Source organism: Martes martes (assembly GCF_963455335.1).
Source record: "Martes martes genome assembly, chromosome: 4".
NCBI classification, from domain to species: Eukaryota; Metazoa; Chordata; class Mammalia; order Carnivora; family Mustelidae; genus Martes; species Martes martes.
In genome coordinates, this window is record NC_137891.1 from 167,001,156 (window position 1) to 167,019,382 (window position 18,227).

General features: G+C 47.5%; 1 protein-coding gene and 1 pseudogene across 7 annotated transcripts in view; one reads left to right on the forward strand and one right to left on the reverse strand.

Annotated features, from left to right (window-relative positions):
* On the reverse strand, positions 1 to 10,239 carry LOC308341725 (epidermal growth factor-like protein 7; annotated as a pseudogene). Its single transcript has 3 exons — positions 9,975 to 10,239; positions 3,396 to 3,575; positions 1 to 848 (listed from the first exon to the last, which is right to left on the reverse strand). The product of its transcript is annotated as an epidermal growth factor-like protein 7 (transcript).
* RNF19B (ring finger protein 19B) overlaps positions 10,143 to 18,227 on the forward strand; it is a 23,519-nt gene continuing 15,434 nt past the window's right edge. For all 6 annotated transcript variants that reach the window (XM_080800358.1, XM_080800361.1, XM_080800362.1 and 3 more), the window contains exon 1: positions 10,143 to 10,872. In XM_080800358.1, the coding sequence (XP_080656484.1) occupies positions 10,238 to 10,872 (635 nt within the window). In that variant the 5' untranslated portion in view covers positions 10,143 to 10,237. The remainder of the gene's footprint in view (positions 10,873 to 18,227) is intronic.

The following is an 18,227-nucleotide window of genomic DNA, read 5'->3' on the forward strand; positions in this document are numbered from 1 at the left end:
TCACAGCTCCTTCTTGCAGGAACAGAAGCCCAGCTGCTCCTCCAGGAAGGAGATCGCTCTCGCAGAGAGCCGATGCGGTCCGGCTGCCGGAAGGCGTGACTGGGGAGTCTGCTGGGGTCAGGCAGCCTGTGCTCCCAGGCCCTCGAGGCCCAGCTGTGCAGTGGGGCAGCACCAGCTGCCCCTTCTCCTCCAGCACATCCATTCTGGACCGAAGACTCCGCATCTCTTCCTCTACCGCACTGTCCATTCCTGTCGTGGGGCTCGGGGCTTCCCTGGGAGTCCTTGACTCGGACAGGCAGAGCACACCATCTGCAAATGGGCTGTGCCCTTTCTGGCACCGGTAACTAGCCGTGGTGCTGACACAGTGCAGGGGACAGGTGCCCCCTCCAGCACTGCATTTGTCCACGCCTGTCTGGCAGATGTCGCCCTGCCATCCTGCAGAGTGGCGACAGAGGCCTGGCTGGACATAGCTTCCTCCATCCCGGGAGGGTTGCTGGCATATTGCCACTCCACCAGCCCTGGGGAGCCTGCTAGTCCTCTTCCCGCCAGGCCAGCAGGCAGAGCAGAGGCTGGCCCAGGGCTGCGGCGGTAGGCAGTCCTGTAGATGGTACCGTCGCTGCTGCAGGCTTGGTGTCATCACAGATGGTGAGGAAGGGCTGGCTGGTACACCTGCTGCACGAAAGACTCAGCCTCAGGGCCCCTGGGAGCCCCAATGGCGCACACTCTGCGGCCAGGCCAGCAGTCGTGCTCGCTGCCACCCACTGCCAGGGCCGGAACCAGCTCCCTGGACTCACACGTGGCCTGTGTCTGCAGGTGAGATGGCCTTGTCCTCAGGATGGCCACCTGAGCTGGGAGCGCACTGAAACAGAGTTTTTAATGAAATGAGATCAAGCATTGGCACACAGTAAATGTTCCAGGAATGATGAACGAATAAAGACACAGTAGTCTTAGAAACTGCAAACTGGCAGGGCCTCCTGAGAATTTCCCGTCTGAGCTGATACAGTGCTGGTACTTCCAGATCGTGGTTTCCTTCCCTGTTCCTTCCTCATTCCCCACTGTCCTCATCTTTAGCAGCAACAACAGCCACTGGATGTATGGCAAGTTACAGAGATTCTATGACTTGGTCTCATGTAAATCCCACAATAATAGTCCATATTATAATATAATATTATAAAATAATATAATAGTCCATATTATAATTCCCATTCCACAGATGGAACCTAGGCCTAGAGAGGGTGTATGACTTGCCCAAGGGCATAGAGATCTGACAGTCAAGGGCACTGCTTTTGGCCTTCCTTAGATGAATAGATTTAACATGTACTCAGCACCCATTGTGTGCTTGATGAGTGCAGACACGATGACAATTACTTTCGCGGGTGGGGCGGGGGTGGCAATTGGCTGGAGAGCAGGTCGGTCCACTTTTCTATCCCTGTGGCTTTGGGCAAGTCCCTTCACTTCTCTGGGCCTTAATTTCTTCATCTGTAAAATGGGAACTATAATGATAGTCTCGTAGGAGAGAGTATGACTCTCTCATGCAATCATTGCAGGGAGAAAAGAGGTAATGTATTTATGTAGCCTAGTGTCTGGCACAAGTAAGCACTCAGTCAATGGTAGCTGGTTCTTCGTTATTGTCAGTGAGATGTCAGCCAAGGTCCTCCTGACCCCTTGAGGTCTTCACAGGATAAGCCCTAGTTAACCACTGCAAAGCCCTCTCCAAGATTACTGCAAATTCTTGTGTGATTTGATTTCTCCTGATCCAGCTCTGGCTTCAGCCCGTACTGTCTTTGGTCAACACTATACCAAAACAGATGTAAAACTTGGCCCCTTCTACTAGTTCTACAAACACCCCAGTCAAGGCAGCCTCGGTGAGTATCGGAGACTTTTTTTTAACGTTTCCAGGGATGGGAGACAGAGAAGGGGATCACATCATAGCTACAAAAAACTTCAGGGTGAACTAAGAGTAACCTGGTTCCCAAGATGGCCTCAGACTTTCCTTCCCTGTTGTCACCAGACCCTCAGCCTTGGGACAGTTGCCAAAATTTGGCTACCATCTCTAATTCTCTCTTCCTAAGGAGCTCTCAAATTTCCATTGGGAGCATTATCCCACTGTGTGAAGCCTGAGAGGTTGGGGGTGGGGGTGGGGTTGACTTCCCCTCCTATCTCCCCCTCACCCACCCACCCCACCCCCACAAGTAAAGCTCTGCAGGGGGCTTCCTGGGCCTTCAGGAAGCCCGCACAAGGATGGGAAGAAATGTTTGTAATCATTCATGGTGGTTGATGCTGGTGGGTGGGTGACCCTGGCTAGCTGCTGGCTGCCCACTGGCCTCCACCATACTCCCCACCCTTGGTTACTGCCCATTTCCCAAACCCAGTCCTCCAGTTTCTGGTAGATTCTCTCTGGCGCTCAGTAGCTTAAAACATCTCATGTCATTTTAGGAACAAATTCAAATCCTAGTCCACTCCTTGTTGCCTCCACAGCAGCTGCCTCTCAGAGCTTCAAGAGCAAAACTTCACCTTCAACATTTTTTCAAAGCATTTTTCCAATGAAAGCCATTCTCTTTGCTAGGACAGGAAGTCACGTGCTGAGGATCTACAGGGTTTCTATCTGGTCCACAGGGATTTTTTTTTTTTTAAATCAAATCAACATTTAAAAATTGAGAGATGACACATGAAAATCTGGATTTGTGCCTTTTCTTGTAAATTCATAATATCTGGCATCATAGGACTCACATTCCCCCCAAGGAGCATGTTGCCCTGAACGGAGAGCAGGATCCCCACCCTTTAGACAGGTTTTTCTTATGCCCTCCTCCACTGGCCTTATTTCGCCTGCTTGATCCCTGTAGGCTTTCAACTTTGTGACCTTTGCTAAAGGGCATTTCAGGACCGGTCTCCACCCTCCACTGCATTATTGCAATCAGATTGGGTCCATGAATTTGCTAGGTACACAAAGGGCACCCGAGGCAGAAGATACACCAACAGTAGTCACTTAAGCAGGCAAGCGGTGACTGTTCCCGGAAGGGCAAAGGATCCGGAGGGACTGGGTCTCTGGTGAGAGGGGACGGTGGGGCTGGAAAGGGTTAACCTGGGGCTTGGTTCTGAAGGCCCTTAATGCTCTCTTACGGAACACTGGGAGCCAGTGCGGGGTTCAGAGCAGGGGCACAGCGAGAGGTGTGCGTATGACAAAAGAAGCTGAGAAGCTCGCGGGCAGGATGTATTGAAACCCTCCCATCACGGCCACCCCCCTCCCCATCCCCGCAGCAAACCCAGCGAGAGGCTGAGGCAGTGGCCCAGAAGGAGCAGAGATGCTGCGGCCAGGCGCGTGGCAGCGGCGGTGGGAATGGCTCGGAGGATGGAAGGGAGGGATTGTAGAGACTGGGTTGCCCAGGAATGGATACGCTTGACCTTGACGGAAACACTGCGGGCGCTGCGGCTGCGAAGAGCTCGCCTCCTCCCCTTCCCCACCCCCGTGCTGCAGCAGACTGCGGCGGAATCCCGGCCCCTCGCCTTTGCTCCCCCCGCGCCGCTGCGGCACGCGAGGGGCGGGGGCGGCAGGGTGGCGGGGATGCCGGTCTTCCCTGGAAGGCCGGAGAAGGGGGTGGGGGGGAGGAGGCCGGTCACGTGGCGCCGCCACCAGGCTCAGTCCGATTGGTCTTCCCGCAGCCGATCCTGCCGGGCTGCTCGGGTTTCCAGGCACAGAGCCTCCCCTCCCGTGTTCCCGCGCGCAGAGGATCCTCGGGCCCAGCGCAGAGCCGGGTAGGGCGGGAGCTGCGCTCCCCCTTCCCTGTTAAACGCTGCCAGGTTCCTGGCTTCTCGCCGCGGTCCTCACTGCAGCTTGGGAAGTCTGATTATCGTCTCCGTGAACACATCCCTTCTCTGCCTCTCTCCTGCCTTTCCCCATCTGTCCCTCTTCCTACTGTGCTACCTGAAGGCCAGCTTTGTTAGGACTGGCTGAGGCAGGTTTCTGTTACTTGCCACGATTTTGCAGCTTTGGGGAAATCAGCTAATAGGCTGGACGTGGGGAAGATTCAAATAGAAATCCCACAGACACCTCAAGCGCCATGCTTCTGAACGAGCCAGTTTCTCCCCCAAACTGTTTCTTCTTTGTGTCCCCATCTCTGTTGTAAGCAAAAACCTGATAGCCATGTCCATCTTGCTGTCCCCCATCAAATCTATGACTGAAACCTATTAAATTTACCTCCAAAATATTTCTTAAACCTCAATATCCAGTATTTTCTCTTAGCATGTATCCCAATTTGTGCTGATACGTTTGTGATTTTTTTTGTACAGTAGGCTCCATGAGAACAAGGACCTCGTCTCTTTGCTCATCATTGTATCACCAACACAGGACAGCACAGAGTAGGTGCTTGGTAAAATTTTATTAAATGAATAAATGTATGGCTAGTTCTGTGCTAGGTACTAAGTGTGGAGGGGGACACAGATTTTAAGATGAGACACACAATTTTATCCTCAAGAAATCATCGGGACGCCTGAGTGATTCAATGGCTCAGTGGCTCAGTGGGTTAAAGCCTCTGCCTTCGGCCCAGGACATGATCCCGGAGATCCATGATCCTGGAGTTCTGGGATCAAGCCCCTCGTGGGGCTCTCTGCTCAGCAGGGAGCCTTCCTCCACCCCCCCACCCCCAACAGCCTCTCTGCCTACTTGTGATCTCTCTGTCAATAAAATCTTAAAAAAAAGAAAAGAAAAGAAATCATCTATGCATGTTAACAAACATGCACTGAGGCCTTCTAGACTAGCCCCTGAGCAGGACTGGTGCACAAGATGAACAGACACCGTTTCTACCTTCCCCCTTCATCTGGAGGGACCCACACATGACCAACCTAGACAATAAGACAATAAGACTTGCATTGGAGGGGTCAGGTGTGGTAGCATATAATGACTTCCAGAGTCAGAAGAGTCCAGGGTTTAGACTTGAATGATCTGGCTTCCCAGGCCAGCCCTGCCTCCTTCTGGCTGTGTAACCACAAGTCTCTTCTCTCTCTGAGGCTCCAACTTTTCATCTTAAAAATGGGAGATAACAGTAATGTCTAAAAGGGGTGAGAGATATGAACGAGATAAATGAAAACACTAAGTGGCAGGTTTTACAACAATGCTGGGTGTAGGTGGGTGACCTTGCCTCCTACTTTGCCTGGAACAGACCAGCTGACACCTGTTGAACTAGGGCAATTAATCTTAGCATTCCCTTTCATTCTCAGAAGTGTCCTGCATTTGCACCATAAATTATGTGGTCATCCTAGTAATAGGTGTGACACTAGAGTTATCCCCATTGTGCCAGGGAGACACAAAGGTGAGAGGGTGGTGGGGCTGATTTGGAGGAAGGGTGGCTGTGACCATGGAAATGAGCCTGGAAGTATGCAAGAGATTACACCAAGTGAAGAGAGAGGAAAAGCATAACAGGCAGAGGGACCAGCATTTGCAAAGGAGACAAAACTTGGTAATTTGGAACATGTTTAGATCAAGAAGGCCCAATGGTGCTCGCTGTGGCACCTACACTAAAAATGGAACGATACAGCGAAGATTAGCATGGTCTCTATGCAAGAATGACATGGAAATTTGTGAAGTGTCCATATTTTTAAGGGGTACCTGGCTGGCTCAGTTGGTAGAGCATGTGATTTTTTATCTCAGGTTCATGAATTTGAGCCCCACATTGGGTATAGAGATTACTTAAAAAAAAAAAAAAAAGCTCTATTTTAAGAAGCATGACAGGAGATGGGACTGGCAGTGGGAACTGTAGAAGGGATTGACACGAGCTGGTGGCTTCACAGAAGAGACCAATTGAGGGGCTGGGGCCAAAGTTCAGGCAAGAGAAATAATGAGGCCTGTAGCCAGGTAAGGTTCTATAAGCACTTTAGAGGTAAATTGGACTTGGATGTGAGGGTTGGAGGACAGACCAGGGGCAGGAGAACTTCCAGCTGAATGGGGAGGCCATTCACTGAAGCAGGCAGGGAGAAGGGAAGGCCAGGAAACCCGGAGACAGAAGACGACCCACATTGGACTTGTGGCATTCACCAGTCTTGATCCAGAAGAGTAGGGGTCATAAGAGGTAGAGGTCACTTCTGAGGCCAGGGGAAGGAGCTGGGGCCCAGTCAGTATTCAGGCGATATCTGATTAAAATTAGCTTTCAGAATAACCTTGAAAGGCAAGAGAAAGCTCAAAAATAGAGCCTCAAATAAAGAAAGAGCAGATTTTGCAGACCAACTTCTTGTATATATTGCTTTCCTTGATCAAAATGTTCCCACAGTGCCCTGCTACCTAACAGAATAAAAGCTGAGGTCCTTAGCCTGGTGTTCAAAGGCTTCTAATGACCTGGCCCCAACCTACCTCTGGTGAATGGTTCATATTTCACTTGGTCATGTTTGGCCCCTCCCTTCTTCTGAAAACACAAGAATTGCTCCTCCCCTGGTCCAACCATATGGTCCAGGTGGGGACTATCAATTTGGGCACCCCATGCCCCCAGTCAAGGCTGTGAGTGGCCATGTGACCAAGCCTGGTCAATCAGAATCCTCCTGAAGGATTTGGAGGATTTGGAACAAAGGGAAGAGAATTTCTCATCTCTCTGGTTAGGAAGCTAGGAGGCGTGAGCTGGGGATAGCTGTTGGGCACAGTTCCAGCCTGGAGAGGCAAGTGGCCTGAAAAACCGAGGTAGGGAGAAGAGACGGCTATTGTTTCCTAGGTACAGGGTTTCAATCTGAGAGATTAAAAAAAGTTCTGGATATGGATGGTGGTGCTGGAAGTTGCAAAAACAATGTGAATATATTTAATGTCACTGAATTGCACACTTAAAATTGGTTACAATGGTATTTTATATAATGTACACTTGACCACAATTCAAAGAAGAAGGAGAAGGAGGAGGAAGAGCTGCCAGGCAGACAAGCAAAGTTGAAAGTTGCAGGAAGGCAGGTGGCTCCCTGGATAGGGTTGGTCCTTGGGCCCAGTTGCTAGAGTACTTGTCTCAAAGGGTTGCATGAGCCAAAAAATGACCTTTTTTGGCATAGGCCAGTTCACGCTGGGCTTCTTTTCCTTGCATCTGATGCAGTCCTAACACAGAAACTTTCCATTCTCTTTTCTCTCTCACATCCTTTCAGACATTCTCTACTCCTGTCACGCCCCGCTGCCCACGCTTCCTCAGACCAATCCTGTGTCTCCTCCTGTGCCGCTCCTCCAGGCTCCCTCTGCCCTTTCCCCTACTTACAAATGTCAACTCCTACTCATCCATAGAGACCAAGCTCAAAGGGCTCTTCCTTGGAAAGCCAGCCCTCACCACAAGTCATGCCATGCCTTCCTCTGTACATACCTTCCTTTTTGTACATGTCTTTGTCACCCAGTATCCCAATGACCCGCATTCTTGTCTGTAACCGTCATCAGGCTACAGTGTTGCTCTCCACGACCCTTGTGTCTGACAGCCTCACGCAAAGTATCCTAAATGTTTACTGAACGGATGAATAGATGAGTAAGAACCCTTCTTTCTTTCATGCCATCTCCCTGAGTCACTACTCAGTTTCAACCAAGTGGGGACACAGAGAAAAAAAAATGTGGGAGGAATTGCTTTAGTCCCTCAACTCAAGGGTGATGGATCCAAGAGGGAAGAAAACCCAGTAGAAATGGGGCCATTGCAAAGTTCAATGGCATTTATGAGAGGTCAGCTCTCTGCCAAACACGGATGGTGGCAGCTTAGAGCTGAGGCAGTTTGTTTGGGTGCCAGGGCCAAGACAAGCAAACATTCAGTGTATTGAGCTTTTCAGCAAGCATGGATTCTGACAGCTGTGCAGGGAGAGTCACCTAAAAGCTATCTGGGTCTGCCTGGAATCAGGGGATCCCTATCTCCTTCAACACAATCTGACCCAAGAAACAAGGCAGCCCTCTCCCCCACCCTTCGTCCCCGCCACGGGCACACACCTTCTTGAAGGGGGCACTGCAGCTGATCAGGACATTTGGCACTAAGGATAGAGTAAAACATAACTACAGGGAACTGTGGCTTTCATAATATTGCTTACTAACTAGTCCATGGATCCCCCCTACAATTCCTAGCCTCCCTTGCTTGCAGTTAGATTCAGCTCATATGACAAGTTCCAATTAATAGTCTGAGCAAAAGTAATGAGTGCCGTTTCCAGGAATATTTAATTGCCAGTGCACAACCCTCCAACAATTTTTCCCTTACTGAGACAATCCTGAAAGCCTTGTGTGGAAGTTGTGGAGGCGAGGATGGGAAAGCCTGGATCTCTAAGTTACCCAGTGGAGTAGAGGATATGTATCTCGGAAAGTGCCTTGAACCCATATCCAGCGTTTTCTGAGTGAGGAAAAAATAGACCATCGTTATGTTAAGCCATTGAGCTATTTGGGGTGTTTGTTACTTCAAAAAAGCCTAGCCTATTCTGACCAATATACAGAAATTAATTGTTTTAGCCATCAAGTATCAAACCTCCCTATTTGAGGAGAAACATTACCCCTCCTATGGTTTTGCCAAATCCAGTGGTCACTTCTCTATTCTTTCCTGATTTCTCAGCAGCCTTTGTCACAACTGACCACTCCCCCTGGAAACATGTTATCTTGCCATCTGTGACATCACACCTGTCTGGTGTTTCTTCTCTCACAGCCCCTGCTTCTCAGTTTCCCTTGCTATCTCCTCTTTCAATGTTTTACCTCAAAAGTTTGAAGTTTCTCAGGGCTTATTCCTGGGGAACATTCTTGTGGTTTTACATGCCACCCATGAGAAAGACATCTGGTACCTTCCAGTATCCACTCTACCATTCTCTATTAATCACAGAGCCCCTATTTTTAGCTGGGTACTTTGTGTCTAATTAAAAGACTACATTTCTCAGTATAGCCATGGGACTATGCCTTGGCCAATGAGATGTAAGCAAAGATGTGTGGGACTTCCAAGGCCCTCTCTTAAAAAGAGAGGGTGCACTTTCCCCCCTTTCGCCTCACTGCTTCCAAAGGTGGAACATAATGAGGTGACCTCAAGATTGGAAACCAAGTGCTGAGTGTACCAGAGCAGCCCTGGACTTCCTACCTCCTTTTTTTGTGAAGAGGGAAATAAATCTCTGGGCGCCTGGGTGGCTCAGTCAGTTAAGCATCTGCCTTGGGCTGGGGTCATGATCCCAGCGTCCTGGGATTGAGCTCCACATCCACTCCCCTTGCTTGTGCTCTCTCTTTCTTTTTGTCAAATAAAATCAAGAAAGAAAAAGAAAGAAAGAGAGAGGGAGAGAGAAAGAGGAAGGGAGGGAGGGAGGGACAAAGGGAGGGAGGGGAAAGAAGAAAATAAATTTCTATTAAGTGTTTTTTTTCTTTAGTTATGTGCAACTGAACCCAACACTAACGGACCGTTCCTGTTGCTGTTGTAGTCGCATGTTTGCCTCCCATCAGGAAGCCTGCCTAGAGCACAAGGAAGACACTTCCAGGGGGAAAAAAGCGCTAGGCCTCCTTCCACAAATTGTAAATAACCGCAAATTGTAAATAACCTAGCCGACAGGAGGATAGGGTGGGAGGTGGGCCTGGCAATACGGTTTATTAGTTCAGAGAAAGCACTGAATGCTAGATTAAGGAATTCGGGCTTTATTTTGTAAATCCCTCGCTGATAGAGGACCCTGTCTGTCTTACCTAGTAATGCTTTCACTTTGTAGATGCTTAATGACTCTATTCTTTATTAACTAATGCTGTTAATTTAAACAAGAAGTGTTGGAAAGTGGACCAGTTGGGAATCACCATGTGATCTATCCTTGCCTATGTTTTACAGATGAAGTAACCTCAGCATCATTTACTGTAAGGGGCAATCAGCCTGTCTACGAGGAAAGGCAAACCGAAAACTCCACCCTGGGGATGAAGAGGGTCAGGGTGACGGAACTCCAAGAGGACGCCAAGAAAAACAGTTGGGTTGGTGCCTGCTCAAGATGGCTGCCCTGAAACCCCATGACCGGGAGGAGGTGGAGCTCCGCCCCAGCACGCCCGGCCCCACCCCTCTCGGCCCCGCCCAACACCGCCCCCTTCCGCGCCGTGGGGAGGGGGGCGGTGCGGGTTGTGAGGTGTCTCAGCGAAGCGCCTGCGCAGTGGGCAGCGGCGCGCGGGGCGGAGGCTTTATAACCACTTCGACGCGGCCACTCGGTTTCTATCTCGGGGAGGGCGGCCGAGGCGGCGGCGGTCGCGGCGCCGGTTGAGGGGGCGCTGAGGCGGGAGCTGTGGCGGCGCTGGGCGCCCCTCGCTCCTCGGCCTCTGGGGGCCATGGGCTCTGAGAAGGACTCCGAATCGCCGCGCTCTACATCTCTACACGCGGCCGCGCCCGACCCCAAGTGCCGCAGCGGCGGCCGGCGCCGGCGCCTCACCTTCCACAGTGTCTTCTCCGCCTCGGCCCGCGGCCGCCGCGCCCGGGCCAAGCCGCAGGCCGAGCCGCCGCCCCCGGCCGCGCCGCCGCCGCCGCCCGCCCCGGTCCCGGTCGCGGCCCAGGCCCCGCCGCCCGAGGCGCTGCCCACCGAGCCGGCCGCCGAGGCGGAGGCGGAGGCCGCGGCGGAGGCCGGGCCCGGGTTCGAGGATGAGGAGGCGGCGGAGGGCGGCGGCCCGGGCCCGGAGGAGGTGGAGTGCCCGCTCTGCCTGGTGCGGCTGCCGCCCGAGCGGGCCCCGCGCCTCCTCAGCTGTCCGCACCGCTCGTGCCGGGACTGCCTCCGCCACTACCTGCGCCTGGAGATCAGCGAGAGCCGGGTGCCCATCAGCTGCCCCGAGTGCAGCGAGCGACTCAACCCGCACGACATCCGCCTGCTGCTCGCCGACCCGCCGCTCATGCACAAGTACGAGGAGTTCATGCTGCGCCGCTACCTGGCCTCAGACCCTGACTGCCGCTGGTGCCCGGCCCCCGACTGCGGGTGAGCGCGGGGGCGTGGCCGCCGGGGCAGGGGCTGCGGCGGAGGGGACCCGAGTCGAGGGACCGGACCCCCACCCCGCGGGTGGCCGACCCGGAGAAGCGGTCCTCGGGGCAGCGTGTGCGTGTGTGTGTCCCAGCACCGAGGGAGAGGTGAGGGCTGAGCTGCGGGAGGGAGGAGAAGGCGGCAGCTGCGGCAGGTTGGTAAGCGGTCACAGTCCGCACGCCCAGACGAGCGGGGGAAGGCACCCGCCACCCGCCCTACCCCCGGGCTTGAGGTAGGGGCTGAGCCGTCGGTGAGGGGAAAGGAGCTGTCCATCCAGTCAGGAGGCAGGGAGAGGCTTTCAGGTGGGGTGCACGCCCCTCTGTCCAGAGGTAGGGGCCATGTCTTAATGAGGGCGGGGAGGGGATTAACTGGCAAAGGAAGGGATGAGAATATTCTGAGGGGCTCACAGCATTCGGAGGGGTGTGTCCCTTTGGCCAGGGTCAGACTTCAGCAGCATTGCCGGAGAAGGTGTGTTCTTCCTGACCACAGCTGCTGAAAGTTGGGATGGAGGTGCTGGAAATATCACTAGGGGGGAAGGACAACTCACTGGCAGCTCTGGGGCACCCTGGCCATTGTGTGCCTTCTGTGCCAAGCTGTTGGGAGGCCCCTTGTGGTTCTTACACTGCTGCCTTGGGCAGGGTGAGGAGTGGACGGACCCTTTCTTTGTCCAGAGAAGCAACGGGGCACTGAGAAGAAGGATGCCCAGACGCTGACACGGTAGGAGAAAATGTGTTACCGAGCCCCTCTGATCTTGAGTTCTTGACAACAGTCTTTTTAAGGCACTATGCATCCTGAATTTTTAAAGTCAGTGAGAGAATATGCAGTATGTGCAGAGACAGAATACCACCAGATTTTACTATCTAAAGTACTCAATGAAGACCACCCTCCCACCACTTAAAAAAAAAAATTGTTACTGTCAGTACATCCCATGAATGGCTGCATGCAGCAGGGAAGAGCTTATCTGAGTGACTGGAAGTTGGGGGGTGGGAGGGAGAGACTGTGCCATTTACCAGTTCTATGACCTTGGGCAGATCATTTTATTCTTGTGTGTTATGTTTTGGGTACAGAAAGATGCTAGGGACTCCTTGCAGTGTGTGAATGTAATGCCAGTAAAAAAAAAAAAAAAAGCTGCATGGGCCAATGCTTCAAAGGAGTTAAGAGCTTTTAATTGTAGCCTGTATACCAAGCCGGTTTTAAGATTTCCATGATGCTACTATTTGTCCCTTTCAAAAGAAGCTGTTTTAAGAGTGTCTAGGAGAGTAAGAAGAGTAAACTTCTGTCTTTCTATTCTGCCAGACTTGTTTAGAGATGGGTGTGTTATTTAACCTCCCTGAGATGGGGTTTCTAAATTACTTTGAAGTGTTGTGGTCAAAGGTATGGTGTTTGTCTAGGGTAGATCACTTTCACTTTCAATTAATAAGTGTTGGAAACAACCTTGTAGGTTCTTATATCTGGTGGCCTGGTGATCTCACTGGCCTTAAGAGGCTAATGTATATGATAGGTTTTACAGATACTATTGGTCTATTTTCTGAACCAAAGGAATATTTACTTAAAACACAGCATGGTTAATTTTGGAATAGTATATTAACTCCTTTTTGAGATGTCTTTCCTTGAATTTTGGCTGAGAAATGTGGCATTGCTGATTATCTTTCTGGAAAAGCTCCCTTTTTGTTTTTGTTTCTCTAAAGTCAATGACTGTCTTTGCTTACAACAATAAACATGGACAGGAATTAATTTAGCGTCTTTGTGGTGACAACGTAAACCATTACTAAAAGTTAATGAAGAATTAAGGCCATTTCTTATTGTAGCCAAGTATTGGCTTAGTATCATCTAGAGGTTTTTTTAATTAGTTAAAAGCATTATACAAATTTTATATATTTTTTAATGTGTTATCAGTGGGTTTAAAGAAGGTGCAGTCTGTGGAAAGAAAGCAAACTGGCATCCAAGTATCCATGTACCAGGTGTACATAATTTAATTTAATCCTTACAACATTGTAAAATAGATTTGATTTCGTTTTACAGATGAGAAAATTGAAATTTAAATAAATTGAGTGACTGCTCAGGGTCATATAGCTAGTGGGTGGTGGAACCAGGCTTGAAACACTGGTCTTAACTCCAACCAAAGCCAATAGTCTTTACTCTCAACCTTTTCTTTTTAAAAAGCATGCACTTGTTGGCATTATTGGGGATACTGCTGTTTGTATCATTTTGTCAAATGTGGCCTAAGGACAACTTTAAGAGAGCCATGGATCCGAAATCTAGTTTCTTTTCTGATACTTTTTGTGAACAGCCTCTTATCTACTTTATTTTTCTTATCTGAAATAAGCCTAATCCCTTCCTGACTTGAGAAGCTTAATGTTTGCAAAGTGTTTTGAGGTCTGCATTTGGAGGTGTTAGGTAAATCGGGAGTAACTTTAAAATTCTGTCACTTTCCAGACAGGTATCTGAGTTCCTTAGGGATGTGGCCAATGGTTTTGCCACCTCTCTTTAATGCTGGGAGAAAAACAGCTTGATTGTTTTGTTTTAGTCAAACTGTCCTATTCTTCTGTGTCTGGTAAAAATCATGGATGAGCAGTAAGTGTGATCCCTAGTTATCTCTTCTTCTTGTACCTGACCATCTTTTTTTTTACTCGCAGATGAAGTTCTTACAGCCAAATTTATCAAGAACTCCCTTCGCTCTGTGTGTATGTGTATATATTTGACAGGGTGGGGCTCCCTGCTCAGTGGGGAGTTGTCGTCTTCCTCTGCCTCTACCTGTGCTCATGCTCCCTCTCCCTCTCTCTCTTTCTCTCAAATAAATAAAATATTTTTTTAAAAAATTGTATTTGGCAGGGTGAAGGGGGCATGTAAGTGGTCTTACAGAGTTCTGGCCATTAGTTTCACTGTGATTACAATAATGAGAACACTATATATTAAAAGATCATTTGTTTACAAAATATTTGTAAGCAGGGTCTTGAATATTTTTTTCCCCATACTTGAATATGATCTTATTTTATTCATAAATAAGAGAACCAATTTCAGTGGGGCAACATTTACATTACTGTTTAATATTAAGTACAATATTACCAAGTATATATATGTATATATATTTTTAAGATTTATTTATTCAACAGAGAGAGGGAACACAAGCAGGGGGAGTGGGAGTGGGAGAAGTAGGCTTCCTGCTGAGCAGGGAGCCTGATAGCAGGGCTCAATCCCAGAACCCTGGAATCATGACCTGAGCCAAAGGCAGCCACTTAATGACTGAGCCACCCAGGCACCCCTTACCAAATATATTTATTTTTTATTTTTATTTTTTTTTTTAAGATTTTACTTGTTTATTTGACAGAGAGAGATATCACAAGTAGGCAGAGAGGCAGGTAGGCGGAGAGGCAGGCAGAGAGAGAGAGGAGGAAGCAGGCTCCCTGCTAAGCAGAGAGCCTGATGCGGGGCTCGATCCCACGACCCTGGGATCATGACCTGAGCTTAAGGCAGAGGCTTTAACCCACTGAGCCACACAGGCACCCCACCAAATATATTTAAAATGTACTTTCAAATGAGATAAAATTAACTCAAAATACAAATAACTGATATTTTTGTAGTTCTTTGTGATCTTCAGACTGTAAGGTCATTCAGGAATAATTTTAGTTTCATACAGGTGGATGTTGGTGGTAAACCTATTTTATAAAGGAGAAACCAGTTCAGAGAGGTTACAGTGTGGGCTTCAATGTCTTACAGCTAATAAATGGTGCGGTTGATACCCCTTAGAGTCTCTACTTAACCATGAGTCTTCTCAGTAACCCTCACATCATGTAAATATATAATGTTTTCCTCTTAAGTACCCTCTTACCAATCTTTAAACACTTTCAGAATCTCTATGAGGGATGAGAAAGGAGGCAAATTTCTTGGAGTCCAGGGGCAGATCTTTTGTGCAGATGAATAGGAGATAAAGCTGTCTTGACCTCAATTCTTTGTGCAAGTCCACCACTCCAGCCTTTCTTTGCTGGCTCTTTCTCCTACAGTCCCCCCTCCTACCTGACCCAAACAGGTAGTATCAGTTTTTGGCCTTCCTGGACAACTGGACTGGACCATCCTGTGAACAGGAAGCTTCAGTTCATCTCTAGCACACTTAGGAGGGAACAGCTCCTTGAGCAACATAAATTTCTCAGTCAGTGAAAAAGGAGGTTTTTTCCCTCTCTGAAGCCTTCCTACATCCTCTTTCTCTCTCCCTTTTTCTCTCTGGGATGACATTTTAAAAATTGAGATATATTTGATCTAGACATCTCTTAATTTAGCTCTGTACCTTCTATTTCACAATTCTTCACTCTATCCCCATCCCTGCACCTGCCCATCTGCATCCAGCTCCATACAATTTCCCATATTTGCCAGTGTATCATTCTAAAGTGGAACATTTTATATCACTCCCCTGCTTCAAACTGTTCATACCTGCCTATAAAATGACTTCTTATGTCTTTAAGAACTGATTATTTATATGATCTACCCTTATAATTTAAACCCATTTACAGTCTCCTACCATCTCCTACCATCTTTTTTTGTCTTATTTTTTTTTCCACTTACATTGATATTTTCCAGTGTATATTTTTGTAATCCTGGAAAGGAAAACATTTTGTGATCAAATAAGCTTGGGAAGTATTGGATTGAACAGAATTTATTTCTGAGCTTTTTAGACGCTTTAAACATGCTAATATACACTATAGTAAATTTTGCTAATGCTAATATACAGTGTAAATCTTCAAATCTTCCAAACTTAGATCAACAGGAAACATGTTTTTGTTTTTTCTGTGGCATCTTACACTGACACTTTCCCTGACTATTTACAGTTTTCTAAACTCCTTTAACAGTTGGTCTGTACAGTTACACTGGCTTCTGTTAGTGTCCTTATTTAACAGTGAATCTTGTGCTCTGAATAGATTGAGAGTTTCTTTAGCCTAGGTTATCCATATTCCAACTTTTTCTACAATCCCTTTTTTTTTTTTAAAGATTATTTATTTATTTATTCATTTGTCAGAGAGAGAGAGCTGCAGGCAGAACAGGCAGATCGAGAAGCAGGCTCCCTGCCGAGCAAGGAGCCCCATGTGGGACTCGATCCCAGGACCCTGGGATCATGACCCAAGCTGAAGGCAGATGCTTAACCAACTGAGTCACCCAGGCATCCTTTTTTCTACAATTCTGTGAACAAAATTTTTCAGTTAGATCCCAGAAGAATGGGATAGTTGAATTTTGATGAGGTAGATAAAGAAAATGAACAGCACACTTTTTTTTTTTAAAGATTTTTTTTTTTTTTTTTTTTATTAGAGAGAGAGAGAGAGAGAGAGAGCACAGGCAGACAGAGTGGCAGGCAGAGGCAGAGGGCGAAGCAGGCTCCCTGCCGAACAAGGGGCCCAATGCGGGACTCGATCCCAGGACGCCGGGATCATGACCTGAGCCGAAGGCAGCCGCCCAACCAACTGAGCCACCCAGGCGTCCCAACAGCACACTTTTTGAAAGAGAAACAGATAATGAGGGTGGACGGCAAGAAGAGGACAGACAGATGATCATTCAGTAGACACTTTTGAGAATTAAGTAGTGTTGAACCTTAAGTGAATATTGGGTATTACAAAAAGAACTTAGACATGGTCCTCTTGACAAGGAGTTTGGCTTGTTAGAAGAGATTAAATAGATAGATATAGATAACAGATTATAAATGCAGTATAATACATATTAAAGAAAACACAAATGCTCTTAGAGGGTAGTTAAAAGATTTTACATGATGGTGTCAAGAAAGATTTCACAGAGGGGGTAATATTTGATCTGGGCCTTGAAGAATATAAGTAGGAATTCATACCAGGCAAACAATGATGCAAGTAGAGAAAAAAAGCATCTTAATCCAGAGTGTTTTGAGCAAGTGCAGTTGCAGTTGTACTTGCAGTTGCATAGAGGTATAAAAATATAGTAGTAAGTCTAGAATCTAGTTTGGATCCATCTCTCGATACACAATATGGAGAGCATGATCTGGAAAGTAACTAGAGATCAATCTGAAAAGGTAGACTGGACTCCAGTTGATAGACTTATCTAAGCCATGCATAGAAGTTTAGGTTTGAAGGACTTTTTTTTCTTTTTTGTTGAAGAATTTTAAGTAAAAGAGTTACGTAATGATAGATAACCTTCTGAAGTTGGAACTTGGATTGGAGTGGGGAATAGGGAGACTAGATATTAGTCTCTTGCAATTGTATTTCTACTACCCTTGCACTTGCTCGGGGTCCATTTGTGAATGAAGTTATGTGGCCGGGAGCTAGAAAGTTCAAACATTGTTTAGGAATACATTTGTAACTACTAGGGTCAGTGAATGCATAATCAAATTCATAATGGATTTTTTTTTTCTCCAGGGCTGAAGTTAGTTAATGCTGTGGTCTAGCCTGTCATATATTACGATATTTCCGAATACTTAGGAAATTAACAAAATAAATTTATATAAACATAAGGGGAAGGAAAATGATACATTCGGTTTTTTGGTTTTTTAGCAGCATGGATGCTAAAATTCAAGGATGAATTTTTTTCAACTACCTGGGGAAGAGTACCCCATTCAGAATTTAGGAGTTTGCTCCTAAAATTTTAGACAAAATTTGAGGTCTAAGTTATAGTCCCTGGCACATAGTAAACCAGTAGATACATTAGTAAGGTTTAAAGATTGCTTTAGGGTAGGCCCAGGAGAAGAGTTAGAATGGCCCGGGGAAAATAAAAAAACTAAAAGATAGAGAGGGTCTCTATCATTCATTTGAACATGAATCAGTATGCTAGACCCTGAAGATTAAAACATGGGTGATATACACTATGGAGTATTATGCCTCCATCAGAAAGGATGAATACCCAATTTTTGTAGCAACATGGATGGGACTGGAAGAGATTATGCTGAGTGAAATAAGTCAAGCAGAGAGAGTCAATTATCATATGGTTTCACTTATTTGTGGAGCATAACAAATAACATGGAGGACATGGGGAGATGGAGAGGAGAAGGGAGTTGGAGGAAATTGGAAGGGGAGGTGAACCATGAGAGACTACGGACTCTGAAAAACAACCTGAGGGTTTTGAAGGGGCAGGGGGTGGGAGGTTGGGGGAACCAGGTGGTGGGTATTAGGGAGGGCACAGATTGCATGGAGCACTGGGTGTGGTGAAAAAACAATGAATACTGTTATGCTGAAAAGAAATTTAAAAAAAAATTACTGGGGAAAAAAAATAAAATATGGGTGATACTTTTCCTTGAGTCTAGTCTGGTTGGGGAAGCACACATATAGACAGATAATTACAGTATAATGTGATAAGTAGTATAAAGTAAT